Source organism: Poromitra crassiceps (genome assembly GCF_964638095.1).
Source record: "Poromitra crassiceps genome assembly, chromosome: 3".
In the NCBI taxonomy this organism is placed as follows: domain Eukaryota; kingdom Metazoa; phylum Chordata; class Actinopteri; order Beryciformes; family Melamphaidae; genus Poromitra; species Poromitra crassiceps.
The window spans coordinates 42,271,663-42,299,184 of NC_139625.1; the positions used below are offsets into that span (position 1 = coordinate 42,271,663).

At 47.3% G+C, this 27,522-nt stretch overlaps 1 protein-coding gene across 1 annotated transcript in view; it reads left to right on the top strand.

Moving 5' to 3' along the window:
- LOC310773677 (chloride intracellular channel protein 4) overlaps positions 1-27,522 on the top strand; it is a 45,975-nt gene that overhangs the window by 13,373 nt on the left and 5,080 nt on the right. Inside the window, exons 2-4 of the mRNA XM_083633602.1 lie at positions 21,274-21,383; positions 26,237-26,362; positions 26,733-26,839. Of these exons, the coding sequence (XP_083489728.1) occupies positions 21,274-21,383; positions 26,237-26,362; positions 26,733-26,839 (343 nt within the window). The remainder of the gene's footprint in view (positions 1-21,273; positions 21,384-26,236; positions 26,363-26,732; positions 26,840-27,522) is intronic.

Sequence of the window (27,522 nt, forward strand, 5' to 3'; positions counted from 1 at the left end):
TGCCAACAATCACAGGCATGTCATGTGACATATACTGAGCTCGCTGCCAACAATCACAGGCATGTCATGTGACATATACTGAGCTCGCTGCCAACAATCACAGACATGTCATGTGACATACTGAGCTCACTGTCAACAATCACAGGCATGTCATGTGACATATACTGAGCTCGCTGCCAACAATCACAGACATGTCATGTGACATATACTGAGCTCGCTGCCAACAATCACAGGCATGTCATGTGACATATACTGAGCTCGCTGTCAACAATCACAGACATGTCATGTGACATATACTGAGCTCGCTGCCAACAATCACAGACATGTCATGTGACATATACTGAGCTCGCTGCCAACAATCACAGGCATGTCATGTGACATATACTGAGCTCGCTGTCAACAATCACAGGCATGTCATGTGACATACTGAGCTCGCTGCCAACAATCACAGGCATGTCATGTGACATATACTGAGCTCACTGTCAACAATCACAGGCATGTCATGTGACATATACTGAGCTCGCTGCCAACAATCACAGGCATGTCATGAGACATATACTGAGCTCGCTGTCACCAATCACAGGCATGTCATGTGACATATACTGAGCTCGCTGCCAACAATCACAGGCATGTCATGTGACATACTGAGCTCGCTGTCACCAATCACAGGCATGTCATGTGACATATACTGAGCTCGCTGTCAACAATCACAGGCATGTCATGTGACATATACTGAGCTCGCTGCCAACAATCACAGGCATGTCATGTGACATATACTGAGCTCGCTGTCACCAATCACAGGCATGTCATGTGACATATACTGAGCTCGCTGCCAACAATCACAGGCATGTCATGTGACATATACTGAGCTCGCTGTCACTAGTGTCCTCTAGAACAGTGGTTCCCAACCTACGGTACGCGTACCGTAGGTGGTACTTGCGCCCCCTGCTGGTGGTACTTGGAAGGCTCGGTAAAAAAAAAAAATTTTCTTTTCTTTTTTAGTTTTTGTGCAAAATCCATGGTGGTCATTAGTAGTAGTTTTCAAACATGTGAAAGTGAAATAATAATCATTATTAATATTATTGGCAGTGTTTCTCAAGGTAGGTGGTACTTGCGCCCCCCCTGCTGGTGGTACTTGATCCCTGGAATCCCAATGTTTAAATTATGAAATAAACCCAACTTTAAAATCAATTGTAAAACATGTTTATCTATCAAAATAAATGAAAATAAACTTGTGATCATTGAAATTGAGGTTTATTTTGTTGTCTTGAGATTTAGAAACAAATATTTGTTTCTGACGGACACTATCCCTGTTGCGCATGCACAATTACATGCCCGCCCCGCATCGTTTCACATAAGTGGTCAACAAAGACGAGGAGGGATGCTAAAGTGGATCAAAATGGGAGGGAATCGTAAAAGAGCTGTAGTAGAGGAGAGCAGCAACGATGAAGCACAAGGAGGTGAAGACAGCAGTCAACCCAGCACAAGTGCAGCTGCTGCAGGTTGCACATAGGCTGCAGGTTGGAATAAATTTGCCTCCTGCGTGAACTGTGCATAGCTGAATAGACTGTATTTTAACGTCGGTCATATGGTGGTACTTAGTACTTAGTAGCCAACTACTTTCTCAGGTGGTACTTGGTGTAAAAAGGTTGGGAACCACTGCGAGAGAGAGTGGCGTCAGCAGAGGACCAACATGCGAGACTCATTAGCCAATGAACAGCCAGGAATGGGTCTCGCGCTACTCTTGCATGCTAAAATAAAGCTGATAATGTACAATTTGATTCAAGGGGGAAAAAACCCTTTCAGAGTACAACACAAACTGTGTATTTTACTTCCTGGAACTCTTGAGAGTAAAAAACTGGTCCATTGGAGTGAACGAAGATGTCGGGACTCTTCTATCTACACGGCTCTGGCTGTCACCAATCACAGGCATGTCATGTGACATAATGTATACTGAGCTCGCTGTCAACTAGGGATGGGGCCGATCCGATCCAATATCGGTATCGGGTGCCGATATGGCACTAATTCACGGATCGGATCGGATCGGAATTGGATTTTTTTTTTTTTTTTTTTTTTTTTTTTTTGCAATTCCAGCACACAGCTGGCCGTAATTTGTGTAATAATGTATAATAGTATCCTTCTTTGCCTTGTATATAAAAATGCGGGTTTAAAGAAAATATTTTTTCAATTTTTTGTTTTTGTTTTGGTTAAATGTTATATGGTCTCTCCCGATTCTAAATATAGCTGAACCGTTTGGTTTGACCAAGTAAAACGAGTTTTATAAGCATTTTACAAAATGTCTATAGGAAAATAAATTGCGGAAGAAAATCTCTGGTACAGTGCTGAAGCAGGAAGTGACGTTCACTTTTCCTCTCTATGTGATGTAGCTGTTCATGTGATATACTGAGCTCGCTGTCAACAATCGCAGGCATGTCATGTGATGTAGCACGTTATGCTAACACAATGATCTTTCTCTTTCTTAATTGCTGTCCTTTGGTCAGTGCAGTTAGCCAACAGTAAATTGCGAGGTCATTTATGTCTGTTCCTTGGCTTGCACTCTTAGGCTGATTTCTTTTTCTAGTTTTCACCAGTACATTTGATCCTAAGTTAACCCATAGAATATCAAGCAATGAGCCAGCAGCACTCTAAATACTATCTGCCTTCATTTCTGCCAGAATTTGCCTGTTGTTTTGTTTTGTATGTTGGCTTTCATCTTTGAATAAAACATTGCTTTTCCCTTGGGTGACGTTCTTGGCAATTGAGTGCTGTTGTTTTTTAAATAGGAAAATCAATATAGCAGTTTATTTCCCCCCAGCACTACAGCACTGCTGCAGTCAGGATCATGAGTTAAGGGACAAAGATTAATGGCTCGTTGCTGTTTTAGAGTGCTGTGCTGTGCTGTTGGTCTGGGCCTCTGGACGTTGGCCTGACTCCTCTGGCAGTGTTGTATTAAACTACACCAATCTGGGGAGCATTTCTAATGAATTAGCATTTTTATGAGACAAGATATTGAGAAATCATTTTCACATCAATATAGAATATAGACTCATCATTTTCACATCACGTCAATATAGAATATAGACTCCATCATTGCAGCACTAGAGGCCCCAAAGCTGTTTTGTTTGCATAAGTGGAGTGTGTTTGCCCTGTTATAAGAGCACTTCCTTCCTATGTGCCAACACTAACCCTATCCAGAGGAGAAGCTTGGTACAAGCTGTTACGAGGAGGAAGAGCTTGTCTCATTGCTGCTGCCAGTGCCCCACAAGGAAGCCTACTGCTAATGAGGGATTTCTCCCATGAGCTCAATGACAGGAAGTGAGAACAGCTTAGGACAGGGCTGGTGAATAGGCTTGGGCGGTATCTATTTTTTCATACTTTCATACCTTTAGACCCTGGTATACGGTATATGACTGTATTAGTTTAGTCAATTGTGTTAAGTCTTTCTTTTCTACGTCCAAATAATTCTTCTTTTGGCTAAGTTCCTGTTGTATATAAATTCATGTCCACCAGTAAAAAAGTTGCAGCTTCTCTTTTTCAGAAAACTTTATTTACATGCACAATATTGTTCACAAATGTCCTCAATGGAGAATGACAAACGAATGGAAAGGACACAGTTAGGGGCAAGCCTGTTCAGTTTAATGGGGTCTCAAACAATATAGTTTTGCTTATAATATGTATATCATATACGTATTACATATCCTATCTATCTATCTATCTATCTATCTATCTATCTATCTATCTATCTATCTATCTATCTATCTATCTATATCAATTTTTACCCTTTAAACCAAAAATGGAAGAAAAGAAAACGGGTCAATTTTCTCATTTTCATTTTTGGTTTTAAAACGAAAAACGGTCCAGTTTTCTCCTTTTTGGTTTAAAATGGGAAAACCGATTATACTTTAGTACCCCGACCCCCGTTTTTAAGTGTATAGTAGAATTTTGCACACATTTATTTATTTATGTATTTATTTATTTATTTATTTATTGTGTGTGTGTGTGTGTGTGTGTGTGTGTGTGTGTTCAAATTCATGGCGGGCCACTTAGAAACAAGCAACGGGCCACAGTTGTCCCACGGGCTGTAGTTTGGCCCCTGGCTTAGAACAACATGCATTACTTTGGAGGGGTTGTCGCTAAGATCTTGAGAGGAGTGCTAGTCCAGGGAATGGTGTTACTTTGTAACTAATAGGCCTACAAAGGATGCAGCGAGTACAACCAACCAGATCTGGACAGCAGCCTCTGTCTGTGCCTTTACTTCTGTTACATCATCTTCACTGTGAGAAGGTGTGTGACCCCAGAAATGAAGGGACTCTGCTGGCCGCCGGCCGCATGTAACTCAATCAGTCAAAACACGATCCACTCTGCTTATGTTTCACGTGCTGCGTTCCTCCAAGAGGCAACATGCTCAAATGAGTGACGAGGAGCCCGCTTATGTATATAACCCAAAGTGTATCCTACTACCTGAACATGGAGGATAGGATGGCAGACTACCTGGCTCATCCTCACCTCATCACTCAACCAGAAGTGACCCTCACCCAACTCTCCATTCAGGCTTTCTCTGTCATTTAAACCCTGGCTGTAGATGTAAGGTTTGACTAGGTCAACTGAGACAACACGCCACTGAGACGAAAACCAATGTCTACTGCTCAATTATGGCTAAACTGATCTCAGAATGTATCTTATGATTTGGGGAAAAGGCACATTCTGCATCTTATATCAACATGTTGACTATTTTAAACTACAGCAGACATTCCATATGAAATGTTTCAATGCTGGAGATATGTCAGTTTTTGTGATCATTTGTCATATACAATAGACAAACAGCCTACACTCTGGCTATTCTTGGATGCTTGTGCGCGAGCTGCTGCTTGAGTGTTTTGCATGTTTGCTTTTGATGCTGTGTAAGTTTAGGCCTATTTGCATCATGTAAAGAGAGGGAGGCCCAGAGTGCTACTGAAAAGCACCCCAGCTGCGTGGGCTCATGTGTGGCCAGAGGGAGCAGCTGTCTGCTCAGAAAGAACCATGAGGCCAGCTTTGCTGCCATGTGGATCTAGCAAGTATGCTAAAAGCACGCTGGCACTGTGTTGGTGCCAAAGACTGCTTCACAGCTGTCTAGACAGACGGCGGATTTCTCTTGGAATCGCTACATGGTACAATGCAGTTCAAATCAAAATTTCACCTGTAAAGATTAGATTTAATTTTATTTAGTACATAAAAAAAGAAAATGAACAAATACATAAAAGGGTGGATGGTGCTGGGAGAGAAGGGGAGCCCGGAGGGCTTATACAGAGTTCTCTCCAATCATGATTAGATCATACAATTACAAGAGGACAAGTACAAGAGACATTTAGTTTAAAGGTGGGATACACCCACATTTTGCCATATTGCCGATATCAAAACTAGAATGTACATGGCTTCATTTTCAATCTGCGTGCAGTACAAACTGGTAGAGCCCTCACTGCTACTTAGCTTAGCGCTGCAATGGCAGTCTATGGAACAGCTGCCTATCCCTATTCAGTCGCCCAAAATACACATTGCAACAGTGCCAGAAACACTCACATGTACATGTTGTGACTCGTATACTCACCACGCGATGAATTAATAATCCGAAGTTATGTGAAACGGTCATTTTTGTAGTAAATCCAACCACACACCGAGAACAAACAAAGAATAACCAAACTGAGTATAACCGAATGTATCATCAGTACAGCGCATGCTGTGTGCAGTGTGCAAACGAGGAAGTAACTTCAGTTATACTCTGTTAGTTCGGTTACTCTTTGCATCTACCTTGTGTGTAGAGTCGGTGCTGGTGCAGAGCTCACTATGCAGCAGCGAGTCGAGGATGGTTGTTGGTTCACGTTCATCTCCCACAGAGCCAGTTTTTTCCCCCATCGCACTGGATCGGTATCGTCTTCTCCTCCCTGTGCCTCTACAAATGAAAATACTTTTGTCCAAACGTTGTAACTTGGTAACAGTGGTCACATTAACCGAATAGTTTCTCTATTTTACTGTTTTTTTAAACAATGACAGAAAAATCTGAAGGCTGTCTCATTCAAAATGACAGTCAAAATGACAGACAATGAGAAAGTCTATCATTAATGCAACCTCTGGTTGGTAATCTATTCGAAAGAATATATTTGCTCCACGGACAGTCGGACAGCTGGCATTGAAAATGAATGGAAGTGAACAGAGAAATGAACGCACACGGACAGACACCATGGATCAGTGTGGCCAAGGCCTAAGTCTCCAACTTTCCACAGTAGCCGGCGGTTAGACGCACAGTGGGCCTGTGTCTGACTGGAAGGCTCCAGGTTTCCACTGAGTGACGTCAGCCTGAGTCAGAGCCACACCAAGGATGTGATGAGTTTCCATGTTCCAGGCAGCAGGCTCGGACTTCTCCATACACTCATCTCCCTGCCAGGGGCTCAGCCCTTGAGACACACACACACACACACACACACACACACACACACACACACACACACACACACACACACACACACACACACACACACACACAGCCTGAGTCCCTCAGCCAACTCATCTTTTGTCTAGTAGATATTTGGCCCAGGCCAGTAGAGCGCAGCGTGTCCTATGAGTGGATACTTGGCAGCAGCCAGGTTAGATGAATTGTTTTGCTGTCTATATTGGGCCCAATGTTACCCACCTCTGATATGATGCAGTCAGTGGGACAAGTGAAAGCCAATTCCTTGTGTATCACAGCAGCCGCGACAGCGTTGGCTGCTATTGTTTTCACCTTGTGAATCCGTGTGTATTTATGCCTGTGGACAGATTTTTGTCAACGTCCACACTGTCACTGTGCCAGATGCAGCCACAGAACTAAACGGGTCCGTACGTAGTTGACATAAAAATGAAGGTTGAGTTTGAAAGTGGGCGTGATCTGAGCAAGAGCCATGTGTAGTATTATTCCACTCAGCCTAACTCAGGCTAGAAAAGCTAACTTTGCCGGTTTCGGTCCAACTCCGTCTAGCCACAGGGCCAGCCCAGTCTGCCTGCTCATCCAGCAAACGGAGAGAGAGAGAGGCGTTACCATGGTGACGTTACCATGACTGCCCCTCCCCAGAGGACATTCCTGCTGTGCCGCGGAGCAAGAGGAAGAAAGCCGCGGTGCTCGTTAGAGCCACAGTTCCTTATTGGGTCAAAGTGTGGCCTGAAGTGGCTGAGCAGCAGCCCACCCAATTTAGAAGATGAAGTGTGTTGGGGAGGGGAAGGCATGCTGCTAAAATTAGCCCGCGAACAGAGACTGGGAGGACTGTGGCCAGCCCAAACCCTGTCCACTATCCTGCCAGCCTGCTGGCTAGTGTAACTTTGATCTCTCATCACCATTCTAGTAAAGTCTATTTGATCATATAATGACGAGGGCCCTTTATTATAGTATAAAACCGTTAGATCTGTGGTTTAAATGTCAGTAAACTTTGCAGAGAGAGAAAGTCTTGAGTAAGACAAATGAAAGGGGGGGGAAGTTAGAACTGAATAGCTCTTGTGTTTTATGTGCCGGGTCATAAAATGTTTTAGGACCGGACTTGCGAAGGCAACACCTTTGTGCCTATTAAAGTGCACATAGCCTCCAGCAAGTGCAGAATGCTATCACCTTCAAGCTAATTAGTCACGGCCTAGCGTCCTGCGCATCACTGCTACCTGAGATGTGTTCGGCTGATCATTACATCAGAGGCTGCAAGAGGTGTGTGGGTGTGTGTGTGTGTGTGTGTGTGTGTGTGTGTGTGTGTGTGTGTGTGTGTGTGTGTGTGTGTGTGTGTGTGTGTGTGTGTGTGGCTCTGGCTCTGGCTCTGGCTCTGGCTCTGGCTCTGGCTCTGGCTCTGGCTCTGGCTCTGGCTCTGGCTCTGGCTCTGGCTCTGGCTCTGGCTCTGGCTCTGGCTCTGGCTCTGGCTCTGGCTGTGGCTCTGGGCGCGCGTGAGATGAGTGGCTGACTGAGGTGCCATTGTACTGTTTTGGGTCCAGCCTGTCCTGGACACTGACGCCTAGATAACATCCCCTGACTGCAGAATGACTCACCCCCTCCACTCCACCACGTTATTACACACGCATCTGTCCACTCCACCACGTTATTACACACGCATCTGTCCACTCCACCACGTTATTACACACGCATCTGTCCACTCCACCACGTTATTACACACGCATCTGTCCACTCCAGCTCCATCCATCATGATCCAGCCTAAATAAAGCATATTATGAGTTTGTTAGCAATGCTCAGCTGTTGCAAGTTGCAACATACAGTATGCCTCAGGCGTTATTATAGGGAGCCAAAGTCGACGTCACTCCCTGCTTCAGCATGCGCGCGAAGAGATTTCATCCGCCATTTATTTTCCCATAGACATTTCATAAAATGCTTATAAAAATAGTTTTACTTGGTCAAACCAAGCAGTACAGTGCTATATTTAGAATCAGGAGAGACCATGGAACATTTCACTCGGACCATAGCTTAAAAAAAGTTGTTGTTCTATGGTCTCTCCTGTTTCTAAATATAGCTGAATCGCTTGGTTTGACCAAGTAAAACTATCTTTACAAGCATTTTATGAAATGTCTATGGGAAAATAAATAGCGGATGAAATATCTTGGTGCGTATGCCTAACCTGGAAGGGGACTTTGGTTCTCTATAGCCGCTTCACATCAGGGTGGAATATCTGTGGAATGGCTGAGGAAAGACACTGACGCTGTGAGCAAGATATGAGTCACTTCTGACACGGGCTACACAGCTACAGGGACTACACAGCTACACGGACTACACAGCTACACGGACTACACAGCGGGCAGCACCATGCGTTGCTGTGAATAGTGCTTGTATTGTGAAATTGCTGTAACTCAAGTCATACAGCGGTTTATTTGTTGGAAAAAGTGCATACACTTCTGTTCTTGCTCAACTGATGTGCCTTGCCTTATAAGGGTCTGCCCCGAAATAATTTCTTACCCGACACTTGTGTGTTTTATTGGGGTGTTTTTTCACCATCCCCCCTCAGCTGGTGACGTGCAGAACTCTCCACAAACAGAAAGAGCTCTGTGTTGTTGCTGTACAGAGGGCTCTCCAGAAGCTGCTCTTTCTGAATGTGCCACTGTAATAATGGCACTCTGGAAGGCATTAGTTAAGTGGGAGAGGATGCTGTTTGGAGGGGTGTGTTGAACCTTGGGCTTTAGGTATAGTTCTAGTTTTAGGTCATCTTTTTGTCATGAATCCCCATTTCCATTTTCTGTTATTTTCTTTATACATTTAAAGAATTATTCTTCACATTTTGTGTTTCTTTAGCTGGCGTGACTTGGTGTATATGCTGTCTCTCTTATGACTTGGTGTATTATGCTGTCTCTCTTATGTAAATTTCTTTGAAAGTTTCTTTTTTTCTCAGCGGAATGTGTTCAGGGGTGCCAAAATTCTTTGAGGATGAGAGCTACTTACAAAAAATAAAACTTCTTTTGCCCTTCTCCCACCAAGTACATACTTAGCACATTTTAATAGTATTATATTATTTATTTAACATTATTTAATGTTATAACGTTCAATATTGTAGATACTGAGTTAGCTATACATGAGTGGGATTTAGTTTATGCATGACAAATTTAAATAATACATTTTGGATTTCTTTGGTGAGCTACTTATTGATGGCCTGAGATCTACCGGTAGATCACAAGCTACCTATTGGGCACCCCTGGTGTATTTGATTGCCCAAGGTTGCTCCACACGCACACATGGACGCACACATGCACGCACGCACACACACACACACACACACACACATACACACAACTGCACACTCATTGAGAGAACAGACATCGACATCTCTTGGGAGGCTTGTCAGTGGATGTGGCAGATCACTTATGACTTTGTAATGACAGACTGTGCCGCGGGGCTGAGTCTGTAACAGCAGACTGCTGTGTGGGGCTGAGTCTGTAACAGCAGACTGCTGTGTGGGACTGAGTCTGTAACAGCAGACTGCTGTGTGGGACTGAGTCTGTAACAGCAGACTGCTGTGTGGGGCTGAGTCTTAACAGCAGACTGCTGTGTGGGACTGAGTCTGTAACAGCAGACTGCTGTGTGGGGCTGAGTCTGTAACAGCAGACTGCTGTGTGGGACTGAGTCTGTAACAGCAGACTGCTGTGTGGGACTGAGTCTGTAACAGCAGACTGCTGTGTGGGGCTGAGTCTGTAACAGCAGACTGCTGTGTGGGGCTGAGTCTGTAACGGCAGACTGCTGTGTGGGGCTGAGTCTGTAACGGCAGACTGCTGTGTGGGACTGAGTCTGTAACAGCAGACTGCTGTGTGGGGCTGAGTCTGTAACAGCAGACTGCTGTGTGGGGCTGAGTCTGTAACGGCAGACTGCTGTGTGGGGCTGAGTCTGTAACGGCAGACTGCTGTGTGGGGCTGAGTCTGTAACAGCAGACTGCTGTGTGGGGCTGAGTCTAACAGCAGACTGCTGTGTGGGACTGAGTCTGTAACAGCAGACTGCTGTGTGGGGCTGAGTCTGTAACGGCAGACTGCTGTGTGGGACTGAGTCTGTAACAGCAGACTGCTGTGTGGGGCTGAGTCTGTAACGGCAGACTGCTGTGTGGGACTGAGTCTGTAACAGCAGACTGCTGTGTGGGACTGAGTCTTAACAGCAGACTGCTGTGTGGGACTGAGTCTGTAACAGCAGACTGCTGTGTGGGACTGAGTCTGTAACAGCAGACTGCTGTGTGGGGCTGAGTCTGTAACAGCAGACTGCTGTGTGGGACTGAGTCTGTAATGGCAGACTGCTGTGTGGGACTGAGTCTGTAACGGCAGACTGCTGTGTGGGGCTGAGTCTAACAGCAGACTGCTGTGTGGGGCTGAGTCTGTAACGGCAGACTGCTGTGTGGGGCTGAGTCTAACAGCAGACTGCTGTGTGGGGCTGAGTCTAACAGCAGACTGCTGTGTGGGGCTGAGTCTAACAGCAGACTGCTGTGTGGGGCTGAGTCTGTAACGGCAGACTGCTGTGTGGGACTGAGTCTGTAACAGCAGACTGCTCTGTGGGGCTGAGTCTGTAACGGCAGACTGCTGTGTGGGACTGAGTCTGTAACGGCAGACTGCTGTGTGGGGCTGAGTCTGTAACGGCAGACTGCTGTGTGGGACTGAGTCTGTAACGGCAGACTGCTGTGTGGGACTGAGTCTGTAACGGCAGACTGCTGTGTGGGGCTGAGTCTAACAGCAGACTGCTGTGTGGGGCTGAGTCTGTAACGGCAGACTGCTGTGTGGGGCTGAGTCTAACAGCAGACTGCTGTGTGGGGCTGAGTCTAACAGCAGACTGCTGTGTGGGGCTGAGTCTAACAGCAGACTGCCTCGGGGCGGTCCTGAAATGTGCAGCAGTTTCACTGCAGTGTCACAGGCAGCGGAAATGCAGCTCCACCAACATCACCACTTAAACTAAACAAAGCAGCCTCCTCGGCGGGAGGAACGGGACATTTCTGGAATAGTTTCTCCCTCCTCCCCAAATGCCCGCCTTTTCTCCTCCCCCCTCCGGCTCTAGCGAGGGGCCCAGGATGGGTGGAGAGGGGCAGAGGCGGAGGAGGGAGAAGAGAGAGAGAGGCACACTGCCTGTGTAGCTTGCTAATACTGTCATGCTGATGAGGGTGTGGCGTGTGGCCTTTTCTCTACCTTCTCTTTTCCTTATCTCTCAACACTCTTATCTTTCTCTTCCTCACACCTCTCATGATGCCTTACGTGAAATATGGGTGCTTCTTCCGGTGTCATCCTCCCAGCCCCCTCCCCCCGTTACGTTGCTGACAGTCAGACACAACATATACTGTAGCCCGTCTGTAAACGACAGCTGCAGGCGAACGGAGCGAATCACGTGCAGCTTGCAAAAATCTCGTCGATAAATATCCCGAGTGGTTCAAAGAGCAACAGAAATAGTGGATGTGATAGATACAATTATTAGATTCTCTCAAATAAGTTGTCAAATGAGTGTTATTTATGGTGACAAGCAACTTTTTTATTCCAGCGTCTTTTTTTAATGAGAATGCGCCAGCTGCAACACTCAGTCACGTTCTAGACCGGACCTTGCACCCATCATTATTTTACAGTGGGTCATTCAAAAATAAACTGGATTAAGAATCTATTTTGACCACATGCTCTCCTGTGTCTGCTAGCACCATGGTCCCTTATTTCATCACCATTTCCTCATCTCTCTCTGTCTGTCTCTCTCTCTGTCTGTCTCTCTCTGTGTGTGTCTTTCTCTCTGTCTCTCTGTGTGTCTCTCTCTCTCTCTGTGTCTTTCTCTGTGTGTCGTTCTCTCTCTCTCTCTCAGTGTGTGTGTGTGTGTGTGTGTGTGTGTGTGTGTCTCTCTCTCTCTGTCTGTCTCTCTGTCTCTGTGTGTGTGTGTGTGTGTGTGTCTCTCTGTCTGTCTCTCTCTCTCTCTCTCTGTGTGTGTGTGTCTCTCTCTCTGTCTGTCTGTCTCTCTCTCTGCAGCAGATCCCTGCTATCAGGGTCTTTGGCAGAGGGCTGCAGTCTGCTCTGCGGCAGGCTCCAGAGGCTAGGAGTGCTGCCATGCTTCTGAGGAGAAAAGAGAGAATGAATGTGTTTCACAGCTGCTGCGGCCTTCTTTTGGACCACTCAAGGCCCAGAGCGTAGATGAGCTCAGCTTAAAGGAGGACTTACCCCCTAGATATGTATTAGAACAGTGATTTGAAAATACCTATGGAAAAAACCAAGAAATGACATATGCTCTTGTCTATACTGGACTCTTTGGCTGTGTTGAAGTCCAGATTTTTTTTCGGAAATCGACGCCATTACAGTTTGCCTATTGCCTCAAAAATAATTTATTTGAGAGGGGCCATATCTGTATAAATATCAACAATTAGCCAACGCTGGTGGCCTGTATGGAAAGAGCTTTGCTCAAAATGGTTGAAAGTTATATCAATTTGGTAATTCAGTGGCGAACTAGAAATTTAATTATTTTTCTGCATGTAACTCTATGGCAGTGTGTTGAACTACGTTACGAGAGCAAAGTGGCATGGGCTCGTTACAGCAGCACACCGCACAATACGACAAACCCCCCGTTCTGGGGTAACACAATGCGAGATTTCTCTACGTCATTCCCTCGTCCAAGTTGCCATATAGTCCCTTTTTCATTTTAGTTTGGGGGCTTTTCGTGATTGTTGTTAAAAGTTGTGCAAAAGTTTTTTCCTCTCAGCGCAGTGCAGGCTGCCTGCGCCTCCTCCCTCCTGCCAGACCCCGGCTGGCGAAACAGCCTGTTGCATGCATGGGGCGCTTGTAACCTCACGGAGCAACAAACAAACGGACAGAAATAGCTGGTGTGCGATTTAGAGAATACAGTCTGAGATTGGGTACAGGATTGAGGGAATCCCGCATCTGTTTGCGAAGGTGCGACTGGACAGGACGCTTTTCACAGACGGGCACAGTAGTCGGAGCGAGGCGAGTGTCTCTCAGGGCTACTCAGGGCAGAGCTGCAGATCTCTCCTTCTCCTCCGCGCATTCAGTCTGTCCAAAATCATTACCGATATAATCTCAGTAGGAGGGATGCAGGGAAATGATAGTAGCCGATGTGTTTAGAGAAGCTTTGTCACGTTGTCACGTCGTAGTATAGCGTTATATTTTACATGTGCGCTAAACTGCGACCATATTTGTTTGCGGAAATATCAGACTGCAAATATCAGCTGCTGCTGGCCTGCTGCGCGCGCCCGCGGAGCTTGGGGCTCGTCCATGTAACAGTACGACTCTCGCCTGCCTGGGCTGGAGAAAGTGCTTGCAACTCGGACTGATAATATAACCATCATCATTCGAGCTTATCCAGGTAAGATATCAATAAAGTAATGACACATTCAGCGGGAAACTAACTATAATTAAGACATGTGCCAACTTTGACGACGTTTGGTTCAGTATTTTAAGAGCAAACTTCAATAGAAATAGGCTTGGAGTTCTGAGGAGCCGAAAGGGTACAGGGGGGGTAGGGGAGTAATTATCTTGAAATCCCATAGTCTTTGGTTCACCATGACGTCATGACGTGTCAAATATCCCATTCATTTGAGAAAAAAAAAAAAGCAGTCTTTGACCCTAAGAGGGCGCTTATGCCAGATATGCTGCTGAAAAATGATACAAATGGTAAAATGGCAACAGTTTGGTGTCAAATGTGGAAATTCTGACCAGAATTCTTCACACATCACCCCCAAAGTCATATATATTGGTTAAAAGCTGAAAAAAAGTGTTTTGGAGGTAAGTCCTCCTTTAAACATGTGTTGAAATAGAGCAAATGGTACGGTCCCCCTTTGATTTACAAATGACATTGTGTCATGCAGTTTGCATTAGTCTCCCTCCAAAGAGAGGTTTCTTCAGATGCTTACCTGTGATTTGGTCATTTCCCCCACACACTGCATGCTTCACTGTCCATGTCACCTGTGTCTGGCCATCGCCATGGGAACAGTTGCTGCGCTGCATTGCCAGTGCCATCCTTGATCCATAACTAAGGTCGTTTTCACACATATTTGGGTCGAGCCAGGCGCTGCCGCAGCAGTGAAAAGTATACAATGTTTCAATTTTCAACTAGAGCGGCTTCGTTTCACATGTGTTTTTTATCACCGCGCCCAGGCCGTCGTTCTACAGAGTGGAGCGTCATGTATCCATGCCAACCAGACGGAAGTAGACGCGTATAGCGTAATTCCACCCGGAAAGGAAGCCCGGGATGTAAACAGAACTGAACGATTGATTGAAAAGTTTATTTCTATAGGGACAGATACATAAACATAGAGCATTCACAGTCTTTGTTATATATCCTGACATTTATCCTAAGCTAGTTTGCAATATTTGTCTCTAGATGGAGAATGGAGAATGAACAACGCCGTTTGCTCTTGGTACTGCTTTTTGCATATCGTTTGTCTCTTTCAATATCGGGAAAGTGTTGAATTTGAAAACGAGGCACGGCTGCATCTGGAAAACAATGTTTTCATGTAATGGAGGCGGCGGATGCGAATCTCCAGACAAAGCAGGACACGGCGCAGATTGTTCTGTTGAACCGTGAAGCCCTCACCATACGCATATATTATTGGCGAACAGCCAGGTAAGTTGTAAACATTAACGTTTGTAACGATAGGCTTGCTATGCCCTTGGTGGTAATTTGGCCAATAACTGTTTATGCAATGTTTGTGAACGCCGAATTGACGTTAACATTAGAAATACAGCATTAGAACGAGCTGAAGTCGGCGCGCGTTCACACATCACTCGCGCCGTATTTAGGGTAGGATTAGGGCGACGCAAGCCGCTCCGAAACCACCCTCTCCAGCTGAACCGAGAGCGAGTGAATTACGTCGACTACGAGTTCGAGTGGCATGTTCACACTGACCCAGTCGCGCCGTGTTTGGCCCTAAAACTCAGTTAAGTCGACCTAAACGTTGCGGTGTGAAAACGACCTAACATGAATGGATCTCTGTGTAGGTGTGGTGCTGTGGGGGAAATCCCCCTCAGGATGAGATAATGCTAGATAATGCTAGATAATGCAGCTCAGCCATGGCCACGAGACCCTCTGTCCATCATGAAGATTTCACGGCCAAACCTTTCCTCTGACACGGCGAGTGAATCATGTAAGGTGAAAGGGGGACATTCACTTGCTGGACAAAGGCAGTGATCTAATCCAAGCTGTTCAGCTATTGAATTCAGGGAGGGAGGGAGGGAGGGAGGGAGGCAGGTGGGGGGAGAGGACACTCCCAGTACAATGGCAGCTAGCAGGCAGATCAAACAGAGCCATCCCACTGGGCGTCACACAGAGGACCATGGCAGCCGGCCTGTCCACACCAGCAGGGATCTGCTGGAGAGACTCAACACTTCCAAACAAAGTCCCCTCTGTAGAGAATGTTTCAGACCTGTCTGATATTGAAAGAATATTCTTGTGAAATAGTTGCAGAGTTAAGCCCATGGCACACCAATCAAACATTCTCCAACCAACACAGACAAACGCTGATGTTCGTTTGGTGTGCCATAGCAGTCTGTTCTAGTCTGTCCTTGATTGGAGACTTTCGGGGATGTTTGGTCAGATTCGTAGCCTCTTCTAAACATGAAGTCTGGATCATGTCCGGCTAGCCAGAGCAGGATATTTTCCGGTTTTACCTTTCTAGACATGAGTCTTTGTTTAGAAACAGCTGGAAATGGTCCGTATTCTCTCTGCCGATAGCGAGTAGAGTGGGCGGGGGGAGGGGGTGTGGTAGGGTGTATCATAAAAAGAAATGTGATGTGGAAACAGCTTTAGCAAATCCGTAACCAAACTCAATTAAAAAAACATGCCGTTTTAATGGAAGATGCATTCCGACGCATACAGGCGACAATGTGGGGTGGCAATGTGCCAGAAAAAGTGAGCGCTTGCCTTTGTTACATCGCCCAAAAGCCGCCAGTCAAAATAGTGGTCGCACCGTCGCACTAACATTACATTGTGGATGATTTTACAAGTGGCATTCAAGTCATCTGACTAGTTTTCAATGTATTTCTCCCCTCAAAAGTTAGGCTATATGTCTCGATATAGGCTGATGCAACTCTTGCATTTTTACATAGCCTACAAGACAGACAGGTCGGGAGGAAAAGAAACCATTCAAGCCGTTTGCAGCACTTGAGGAAACCGTGAGTTTGCTCATTTAATTCGCTGATATAAGCAATTGCCCGAATGATTAATTAATAGGCTACGTGAACGTTAGCGGGTACTTTAGCCTATGCAGTAGGCTAAAAGTAGTAGGCTATCATCTCCTTGTTGCATTTTTAAACTGGCAGATGGGGGAGAAAGAAACAATTCAACTTTTACTTGTTTACTCACCTAATTTGGCTCTCTTCCAAATAATCCAGCCACGTAACTAACGCTACGTCCATTCATGAAGATAATGATCACTGGGACATTAATGGTTTGTAAAGTGCCATTTAACCACCCGCCCACTCAGACATACATGATCCGGAACATGAGCTGCCGGTGTTAAACAACAGCCGTTTTTCCAATAATGCGGATCCTGTACTAGGGGCTCAGATGGTAATGATCCGCACTCGCGGGAGTGCGCATAAGGCGGCTAATTGTTTCTAAACATGCAGGCCGACCAGCTAGCAGCTGGTTATAATCTGGATTTCACTGCATCTTTAGAAGGGGCTTATGTTTGTCCGTGTTTGACGAAGTCTGTTCAGTTTGCCATGTTTTCAGACGCGTATCCAATAGCAGCGGAGCTCGCGCATGCCCAGTACAGTAGCAGTAAACTAACTGGAAATTTCCGGGCTGGGTGCTGTTGTTGTTGTTTGGTTTTGCAAATCTGAAACACAATATTCCAAGGAGTATCTCTAAATGAACGTAGATGTCCTCTTCACTCTCCATTTTGAGGTAAAATGTTTGAAGTCATCTTCTTCTTCTTTGGCGCTTTACGGCGGTTGGCATCCTTATTGTTGCATTACCGCCACCTACTGGCTGAAGTTTGGTCAACTGTTTGGCTGAATTTGTTTGATCGGTGTGCCATGCGATCAAACATTCTCCAACAACTGCCAACATCCTCAGACAAAACTGCCTGTTGGTGTTTGTCCGTGTTTGTTGGAGAATGTTTGATTGGTGTGCCTTGGGCTTTAGAGAGACTGATTTGAATCTGGTGTTAGTATGGAAACTTCTGGTGCTCCATAAGCACTGTGGTCAGCATTCCCTGCAAATATGTGCAAAAATCAACAGAAACACAAGAGTGTTGTACATATCGCCTCTACAGGGGCCCAAAACATGTGAAAAGAAGGGCTGATGCCGAGGCGAGAAGTGCAGTGAATGGAGGCTGAGGAGTGAGTGACGAGAGGCAGACAAATAGAAAAGAGACTGCCTTTTCACAGAGGCCTTGCTGCAGTAATGGGCTGACTGGAGAGATGCATTCCATTCCTGCAATACTTGAATGACCTCCATGCTCGTCCTTGTGTGCAGATGAATGCTGAGCATTCTTTATTTGGCCGGCCTGAATGGCATACCTCCACAGCCGGCACCTCAACCTGCAGCAAAACCACAGCAAAGCAAAGATTTACATATAATGGTTTCATTGGCTTGAGGGTGAGGGGTATAAAAGGAGGAAGAAGCCACATGTATATAACTAGGCATCTCTATTCCTAGGCTCGCCTGCTGTATATCCGAGGTCTAGATTAACATGCCTTTTAATCCTTTATATATATATAAAATAAATTATAAACAAACTACGTGTTAAATCTATTATTTTTCTCCCCATTCATTTTCTACACTGATCTACTCTAGTGTACATTTGAATGGTCTTTTCTTGGGAATGTATTTGTTTAATTGTGTTTGTGGTCAGCTTTCTGCAGTGAAGCCTTTGCACTCTGTACTTGTATATATATATATATATAGACTCATGTTTGTAATATTGGTCTGTATGACAATGATTCTTGATTGGCATCAGTGTTTTCACCTGCCCCTTGTTTTCTCTCCATCAATTGGATTGAGTTCTGTGTTGTATATGAGTGCTCCTCCCTCTTCCTGCTTTATTCTGATGAAGATCCCTGTGATCGAAACGTTATTAAACTAACCGGGAGCCATTCCAGTCATTCCAGTGTGAAACAAATCTAAGTATTCTACAACACGTCAGCCATTTGAAATATAATTTGGTCACCAATTCTAACATCTCTTACCTCCTTACATCTCCTACACCACACTCACAACATTGTAAACATTTATAGTGCATCAGGAAAGGAGAACAACTGTAAACATGCTTTCTTGTTTAGAACCCAGCACAGTATTTAATACAGAGTATCTCATGAAAAACTATTAATATTGCATCTTTTGTGTTTAACTACTGTATGTCACAGCTTTGTAACATTGTAGTGCAGCAAGAAAGGAAACTACTGTAAACATTTTAACCATATTTATTGTTTAGAACCTAGCTAGCTACATCACACATCTCCTGAAAAACCATTTATAATGCATCTTTCTTGATTAACTCATCCACCAGTTGAATAGCCCTGCTCTTATACTGACGCACACAAACATGTTCATCTGTGCTCCGCTGGTGTAATGTATCATCCTAGTTTATTCGGTTGCTTGTTTTATTCCAAAGAGAGAAAGTCCACTGACTTAATGACTCATCCTAGTTTATTCGGTTCCTTGTTTTCTTCCAGAGAGAAAACGGAGAACTCGTTGAGCGTTTAGAGATGCCAGTAGAAATGTATGTTTTGTGGACGTTACAGCACTACTGGATCAAGAAAACAGCTTCGCTACTGACAACCATGGCCATTTGATTAAAAAAGAGTGACGCTATAACGTGGACACTGTGTTGTTATAATGTGCTACTGAGAGATGGAATTAAAAACTATTGCCCCACTACTTTGTGACGTAACTGCCGAACAACAACAGCGGTACTCAGCTAAGTTGGAGTTGCACAGGCACCAACTCAAAGATACTCAAAGATATATTATGCTATCACTCACTACACAAATATGCTGTATTATCTTGTTATCGTTATCGCTGCTACAAAGTGCATCCGTGCATTTTCAGTGCAACTGCTTCATCTCTCTCGCATAGACATTCTCCACACTGCTGCATTGTGCCAGGCGGCCAGGCAGCGCTGCATATGCCTCAGCTCCAGTCGAGTGCTCCAGTCCGCTCGCTCAGGTGTGTGTGTGTGTGTGTGTGTGTGTGTGTGTGTGTGTGTGTGTGTGTGTGTGTGTGTGTGTGTGTGTGTGTGTGTGTGTGTGTGTGTGTGTGTGTGTGTGTGTGTGTGTGTGTGTGTGTGTGTGTGGTAGTTCAGGCAGGCAGCGCTGCAAGTGGGCGGGGGTGAACATTTAAGCAGCACGATTGAAACACCACCTGGTCGTGAAACGACAGGTGATCTCACCAAGCGCCCCGAAATATGTGTCCTTTGCGTGACATGACTGAGTGAGTGAATGACTGAGTGACTGACTCGCCCGAAAAACCCGTCTGTTGACCAGCGTGTCCTGGCGCACGTGGTAAAAAGAAGGGGAGTGTGCATGACAGAGAGATGGATGATGGTGGTGAAGACTGGAGATATCTCCTGACATTTTGTAGCAGCCTCCCATAGTCTCCCTCTCTGGCGATGTCTCTCTGCGTGAGAGAGACATCGAGAGAGGTTTTTATGATCCAATGTGTTATCAGTCGCATTCTTCTCAGTTCTTTCAGATTGTAATGTAATGCGTCATTTCATTTGTTCACTTTATACCCTACATTTGTTGTTGTAATGCTTGGTAGCCCTGCCCAATGCTCTCTTTGGTCTCTTGCTGATAGATGAGCATTCCCCATTCATTTAGAAAACATATCACACTACCTGCATGTATCCTGTTCCTCAGTCTTGTACCTGTGCAAAATCAGTCTAGCAAATTGGGAGTGGGAGCGGCGAACAAGAAGCTATCCTCTTCTTCATCACTTCAGAAGGTTCCTCTGTCCTCTTCTTCATCACTTCAGAAGGTTCCTCTGTCCTCTTCTTCATCACTTCAGAAGGTTCCTCTGTCCTCTTCTTCATCACTTCAGAAGGTTCCTCTGTCCTCTTCTTCATCACTTCAGAAGGTTCCTCTGTCCTCTTCTTCATCACTTCAGAAGGTTCCTCTGTCCTCTTCTTCATCACTTCAGAAGGTTCCTCTGTCCTCTTCTTCATCACTTCAGAAGGTTCCTCTGTCCTCTTCTTCATCACTTCAGAAGGTTCCTCTGTCCTCTTCTTCATCACTTCAGAAGGTTCCTCTGTCCTCTTCTTCATCACTTCAGAAGGTTCCTCTGTCCTCTTCTTCATCACTTCAGAAGGTTCCTCTTACACCGGGACATTAGTGTTGCAGATTAATGGCTGGGGAAGTGTGCTGAAGCATGTGAGACAAGGGGGCCGGCGCTCTACTTTTTCTCAAAGAGTAGTCCTCACAGGCCAGGCTGTAAAGTGTGTGAAAGAGTCATTGTCTAAAATAGGCCCTCTCTCAGTGAGTGCAATGAAATGGCCCAGGCCATAAAGGTTGTGCAACAGAGATGCTATCAGTATCAGAGCAGGGGGACATTTTCCATTTGAAGGCTGAACCGTGGCCCCGATAGCCATGGCTGCTCAAGTCCCGTTTCAGATCCAGCTCCACCTTTTACATCCAGCTCTTTGTCTGCCATCTCCTACTTTTCTGCTTGCAATAATGTCATCTGCGTACCCATTCCATCCTGACCTTTATGTCTTTGTGGTCCTTCCCTGAGATGGAAAGATATGGCATATTTTGTGTACTCAGTCAGTTTGAGATAAGGAACTATTTATATTTAACCTAATCTGACTCCTTTCTCTCTGTCTTGTCTTATCTTAGGCGGGAAGTGATGGCGAGAGCATCGGGAACTGCCCCTTCTCGCAGAGACTCTTCATGATCCTGTGGCTGAAGGGAGTGGTCTTCAACGTCACCACAGTGGATCTCAAGAGGTGAGTCAGAAAGGCCGGCTAGCCTCGGTCCCTCCCTCTCCCACTCCTCATCCTCTGCTTCCTCCTCCTTCCTACTCCTACGATCCTCCTCTCATCTCCTCTCCTCCTGCCTACTCTCCTACGATCCTCATCTCCTCTCCTCCTGCCTACTCTCCTACGATCCTCCTCTCATCTCCTCTCCTCCTGCCTACTCTCCTACGATCCTCCTCTCATCTCCTCCTGCCTACTCTCCTACGATCCTCCTCTCCTCCTGCCTACTCTCCTACGATCCTCCTCTCATCTCCTCTCCTCCTGCCTACTCTCCTACGATCCTCCTCTCCTCTCCTCCTGCCTACTCTCCTACGATCCTCCTCTCCTCCTGCCTACTCTCCTACGATCCTCCTCTCATCTCCTCTCCTCCTGCCTACTCTGCTACGATCCTCCTCTCCTCCTGCCTACTCTCCTACGATCCTCCTCTCATCTCCTCTCCTCCTGCCTACTCTCCTACGATCCTCCTCTCCTCCTGCCTACTCTCCTACGATCCTCCTCTCATCTCCTCTCCTCCTGCCTACTCTCCTACGATCCTCCTCTCCTCCTGTCTACTCTCCTACGATCCTCCTCTCATCTCCTCTCCTCCTGCCTACTCTCCTACGATCCTCCTCTCATCTCCTTTCCTCCTGCCTACTCTCCTACGATCCTCCTCTCATCTCCTCTCCTCCTGCCTACTCTCCTACGATCCTCCTCTCATCTCCTCCTGCCTACTCTCCTACGATCCTCCTCTCATCTCCTCTCCTCCTGCCTACTCTCCTACAATCCTCCTCTCCTCTCCTCCTGCCTACTCTCCTACGATCCTCCTCTCCTCCTGCCTACTCTCCTACGATCCTCCTCTCATCTCCTCTCCTCCTTCCTACTCTCCTACGATCCTCCTCTCCTCCTGCCTACTCTCCTACGATCCTCCTCTCATCTCCTCTCCTCCTGCCTACTCTCCTACGATCCTCCTCTCATCTCCTCTTCTCCTGCCTACTCTCCTACGATCCTCCTCTCATCTCCTCTCCTCCTGCCTACTCTCCTACGATCCTCCTCTTCTCCTGTCTACTCTCCTACGATCCTCCTCTCCTCTCCTCCTGCCTACTCTCCTACGATCCTCCTCTTCTCCTGTCTACTCTCCTACGATCCTCCTCTCCTCTCCTCCTGCCTACTCTCCTACGATCCTCCTCTCATCGCCTCCCACAGCTTTTCTGGGTGTTTCCGCAAAGACCAAACGCTTTGATCCTGCCCCACCTCTAACACGCTCGCTGCCTCCCGACTGCTCATTTGGTTTTCCCATGACCCTTTCCCAGGCTGGAGAAAATTGGGGGGAAAATAAACACGGCGAATCCGGAGAGAGCCAGGCTATTTAGGGTTCTTCACTCTGCTCGCTTCCTGCCTCGCTTTTGGTGGGTAACATGTTATTTTTCACCACGACTCAAAAAACAGGATCAGAAAGGAGGATCCTCTACCCTCCCCTCAGCTGTGGAGAACATGCTTTCTGCACCCCAGTACAGCCGCTCTGTCTTATGTCTGTCTGTGTGATTCATCTAAATACTCCCTGATTGTTTTTCCACAGACGGGCAAGCGGCTGATTATTTTCAGACGCGGTCGGACGGTCTCCTCATCGTGTGTGTTTGACTCAGAGACTGTGAAGGATCTCAGATGTTTGGTTCCAAAGCATGGTTGGTCCATCTGGAGACTTGGTTCATCCCCACACATCTCCTCCCCTGGGATGTGCCAACCGCTGCTACCTAACTAAACACAACAACAACAACAACAACGATGTGTTCCATACATACTGTACTGTTTTGTTATAGACTGGACAAAAGCAATGAGTTTTTGTTTTTGTCTTGTGGATTTCTGTGCATAGGACAGGTTTGGCTATGTTTGCATGTATTTGCCCTTGACTCCTCTGGCAGAGGGCGTGTAAGACAAAACGGAGCTGGCCGAGGTGCTGTAGTGTAAAAGGCAGTGTCTGTTTACTCCTGGCTTTTGAAACAAGCCTTTGTTCAGCTGCTGTGACCGCTTGCTGCTCTGCTTCCACACTGACACAGGCTTCACTTCTTCCATCTTGTATGGAATCTTGAGTCAACAACAAAAAACAATGTGTATTGCATAAGATGGAGTGTATGCCTTTGCCTTATTTGTATGGCTCCTTTATTGCAGGTGACATAGGAATTGAATTCAGTGTTCTTTATTGGCCGTTTAGAGGGATGTGAATGTCACCGCTGTAGGTTTAGAGGGATGTGAATGTCACCGCTGTAGGTTTAGAGGGATGTGAATGTCACCGCTGTAGGTTTAGAGGGATGTGAATGTCACCGCTGTAGGTTTAGAGGGATGTGAATGTCACTGCTGTAGGTTTAGAGGGATGTGAATGTCACCGCTGTAGGTTTAGAGGGATGTGAATGTCACTGCTGTAGGTTTAGAGGGATGTGAATGTCACCGCTGTAGGTTTAGAGGGATGTGAATGTCACCTTTGTAGGTTTAGAGGGATGTGAATGTCACTGCTTTAGGTTTAGAGGGATGTGAATGTCACTTCTGTAGGTTTAGAGGGATGTGAATGTCACTTCTGCTGTAGGTTTAGAGGGATGTGAATGTCACTGCTGTAGGTTTAGAGGGATGTGAATGTCACTGCTGTAGGTTTAGAGGGATGTGAATGTCACTGCTGTAGGTTTAGAGGGATGTGAATGTCACTGCTGTAGGTTTAGAGGGATGTGAATGTCACCGCTGTAGGTTTAGAGGGATGTGAATGTCACTGCTTTAGGTTTAGAGGGATGTGAATGTCACTGCTGTAGGTTTAGAGGGATGTGAATGTCACTGCTGTAGGTTTAGAGGGATGTGAATGTCACTGCTGTAGGTTTAGAGGGATGTGAATGTCACTTCTGCTGTAGGTGGAAATGTTACTCCGTCCATTTCCTCTGGGCCATCAATAGGTTTGCGGTGATGAAAGCCCGCCCGGTCATCTCTGTGCCTGCTCCTTAGCGCTGCCACAGGGCGAGTGTGCCTGCTCCTTAGTGCTGCCACAGGGCGAGTGTGGTGCCTGCTCCTTAGCGCTGCCACAGGGCGAGTGTGCCTGCTCCTTAGCGCTGCCACAGGGCGAGTGTGGTGCCTGCTCCTTAGCGCTGCCACAGGGCGAGTGTGGTGCCTGCTCCTTAGCGCTGCCACAGGGCGAGTGTGGTGCCTGCTCCTTAGCGCTGCCACAGGGCGAGTGTGCCTGCTCCTTAGCGCTGCCACAGGGCGAGTGTGGTGCCTGCTCCTTAGCGCTGCCACAGGGCGAGTGTGGTGCCTGCTCCTTAGCGCTGCCACAGGGCGAGTGTGGTGCCTGCTCCTTAGCGCTGCCACAGGGCGAGTGTGGTGCCTGCTCCTTAGCGCTGCCACAGGGCGAGGGTGGTGCCTGCTCCTTAGCGCTGCCACAGGGCGAGTGTGGTGCCTGCTCCTTAGCGCTGCCACAGGACGAGTGTGGTGCCTGCTCCTTAGCGCTGCCACAGGGCGAGGGTGGTGCCTGCTCCTTAGCGCTGCCACAGGGCAAGGGTGGTGCCTGCTCCTTAGCGCTGCCACAGGGCAAGGGTGGTGCCTGCTCCTTAGCGCTGCCACAGGGCGAGTGTGCCTGCTCCTTAGCGCTGCCACAGGGCGAGTGTGCCTGCTCCTTGGCGCTGCCATAGGGCGAGTGTGCCTGCTCCTTAGCGCTGCCACAGGGCGAGTGTGCCTGCTCCTTAGCGCTGCCACAGGGCGAGTGTGCCTGCTCCTTAGCGCTGCCACAGGGCGAGTGTGCCTGCTCCTTAGCGCTGCCACAGGGCGAGTGTGCCTGCTCCTTAGCGCTGCCACAGGGCGAGTGTGCCTGCTCCTTAGCGCTGCCACAGGGCGAGTGTGCCTGCTCCTTAGCGCTGCCACAGGGCGAGTGTGCCTGCTCCTTAGCGCTGCCACAGGGCGAGTGTGCCTGCTCCTTAGCGCTGCCACAGGGCGAGTGTGCCTGCTCCTTAGCGCTGCCACAGGGCGAGGGTGGTGCCTGCTCCTTAGCGCTGCCACAGGGCGAGTGTGCCTGCTCCTTAGCGCTGCCACAGGGCGAGTGTGCCTGCTCCTTAGCGCTGCCACAGGGCGAGTGTGCCTGCTCCTTAGCGCTGCCACAGGGCGAGTGTGCCTGCTCCTTAGCGCTGCCACAGGGCGAGTGTGCCTGCTCCTTAGCGCTGCCACAGGGCGAGGGTGCCACTTCCCATTCACATGCCACAGAGTTGAAATCATTTCCTGTTTTTTTCAGTGCCCTTGAACGCCTCGTCCCCAATCCACCGTGTGCAGCGTCACATGATCTGTTGCACTGTTGTGATGAGTTGTACTTGATCAAAGAGGATTGGCACGGCCCGCTAGGCTTACATGAAAGTGTGTTATGCTGATTTATAGGTGAGGGATTTCAGTGTCAGGTTTCTGTGGATTGCGCAACTCTGTGGCATTGGTACTTAATCATTCAACACATGCTCATCTGTGTGCTTGTTGTTCATCATATCTGCTTTCCACAGACATCTGCTACAGAATGTGTTGGCTGGAGAGCCGCAGAGAGATGACAAAAGACAGTCCATCTCTGGCTGTTAGAGAGGGAGAAGGCCTGGATGCTCCAGGAAAGTGGCTTATGGTGCAGCAGGCTGCCACAGCCTGACCTAGGAAAATTAGTCTACATAGCCCCCCCCCCCATCCCCCCCCTTGATCACTTGTTTATACACGGGGATTAAAATCATCTTTACAGCCAAAAGGCTCTAAATCTTCTAACACATGGACAAATCTGTCAAATGGTTCCTGGCTGGTTTCTGTTTGCCCATGTCTCTGTTGTCCCCTCTCTGTGTCGTGTTGCTTAGGAAGCCGGCAGACCTCCAGAACCTGGCCCCAGGCACACACCCGCCCTTCATCACCTTCAACGGCGAGGTCAAGACGGACGTCAACAAGATCGAGGAGTTCCTCGAGGACGTGCTCTGTCCACCCAAGTGAGTGCTTTCTCATCTCCACGGCAACCGTTTCAATTGCCCCATCCGTACTACAAGCACACGCTGTCAGGAGCACGCTGTGACGGCTTAGAGACACACTGCGAGCGTGCAAGACAGGTGTCTTACCTATACGGCTCAAGACCCATCCGTTTAGACATGCCTTTGTGCAAGATATTTTTTACATATTGTTTTGTTTGTATGTATGTTTTATGCTTTTTCCTCTTTAAAGCACTTTGTGACGTCTGCTTTTGAAAGGTGCTATATAAATACTGTATCTGTCTGTCTGTCTGAAGAGGAGTTTGAATGAGGGTTTAGAGCAGGGATAATAATATGATAATATCTGTGTGTGTCTTTGTGTGATTGTGTGCAGGTTTGCTAAGCTTGCAGCCAGGCATCCTGAGTCAAACACAGCTGGTATGGACATCTTTGCCAAGTTTTCAGCCTTCATTAAGAACTCAAAACCAGACACCAATGAAGGTGAGTTACCTCTCGGCCTCTCTCTCTCTCTCACTCACTCTCTCACTCACACACACACACACACACACACACACACACACACACACACACACACACACACACACACACACACACACACACACACACACACACACACACACACACACACACACACACACACACACACACACACACACACACACACACACAGCGGTAGGTAGGTACACTGGTTAAGAGCAAAGACCCAGAAGAATTGCAGTTGTCAGAATGGAGTTCTCCGGTTGCTAGGCGACATCGGTAGCCCTGCTGTGATTGGTGGGTTGAGGCAGAGTGTGGCCTGACTCAGGAAACACAGGGCTTTTGTTCAGCGTGTCGCCCTGTCCTGACAGCGTCTCCCAGCCTCTATGGCCCTGTCTTCACCTGGCCCAGCAGGCGCTCCAGCCTCTATGGCCCTGTCTTCACCTGGCCCAGCGAGCGCTCCAGCCTCTATGGCCCTGTCTTCACCTGGCCCAGCAGGCGCTCCAGCCTCTATGGCCCTGTCTTCACCTGGCCCAGCGAGCGCTCCAGCCTCTATGGCCCTGTCTTCACCTGGCCCAGCGAGCGCTCCAGCCTCTATGGCCCTGTCTTCACCTGGCCCAGCGAGCGCTCCAGCCTCTATGGCCCTGTCTTCACCTGGCCCAGCGAGCGCTCCAGCCTCTATGGCC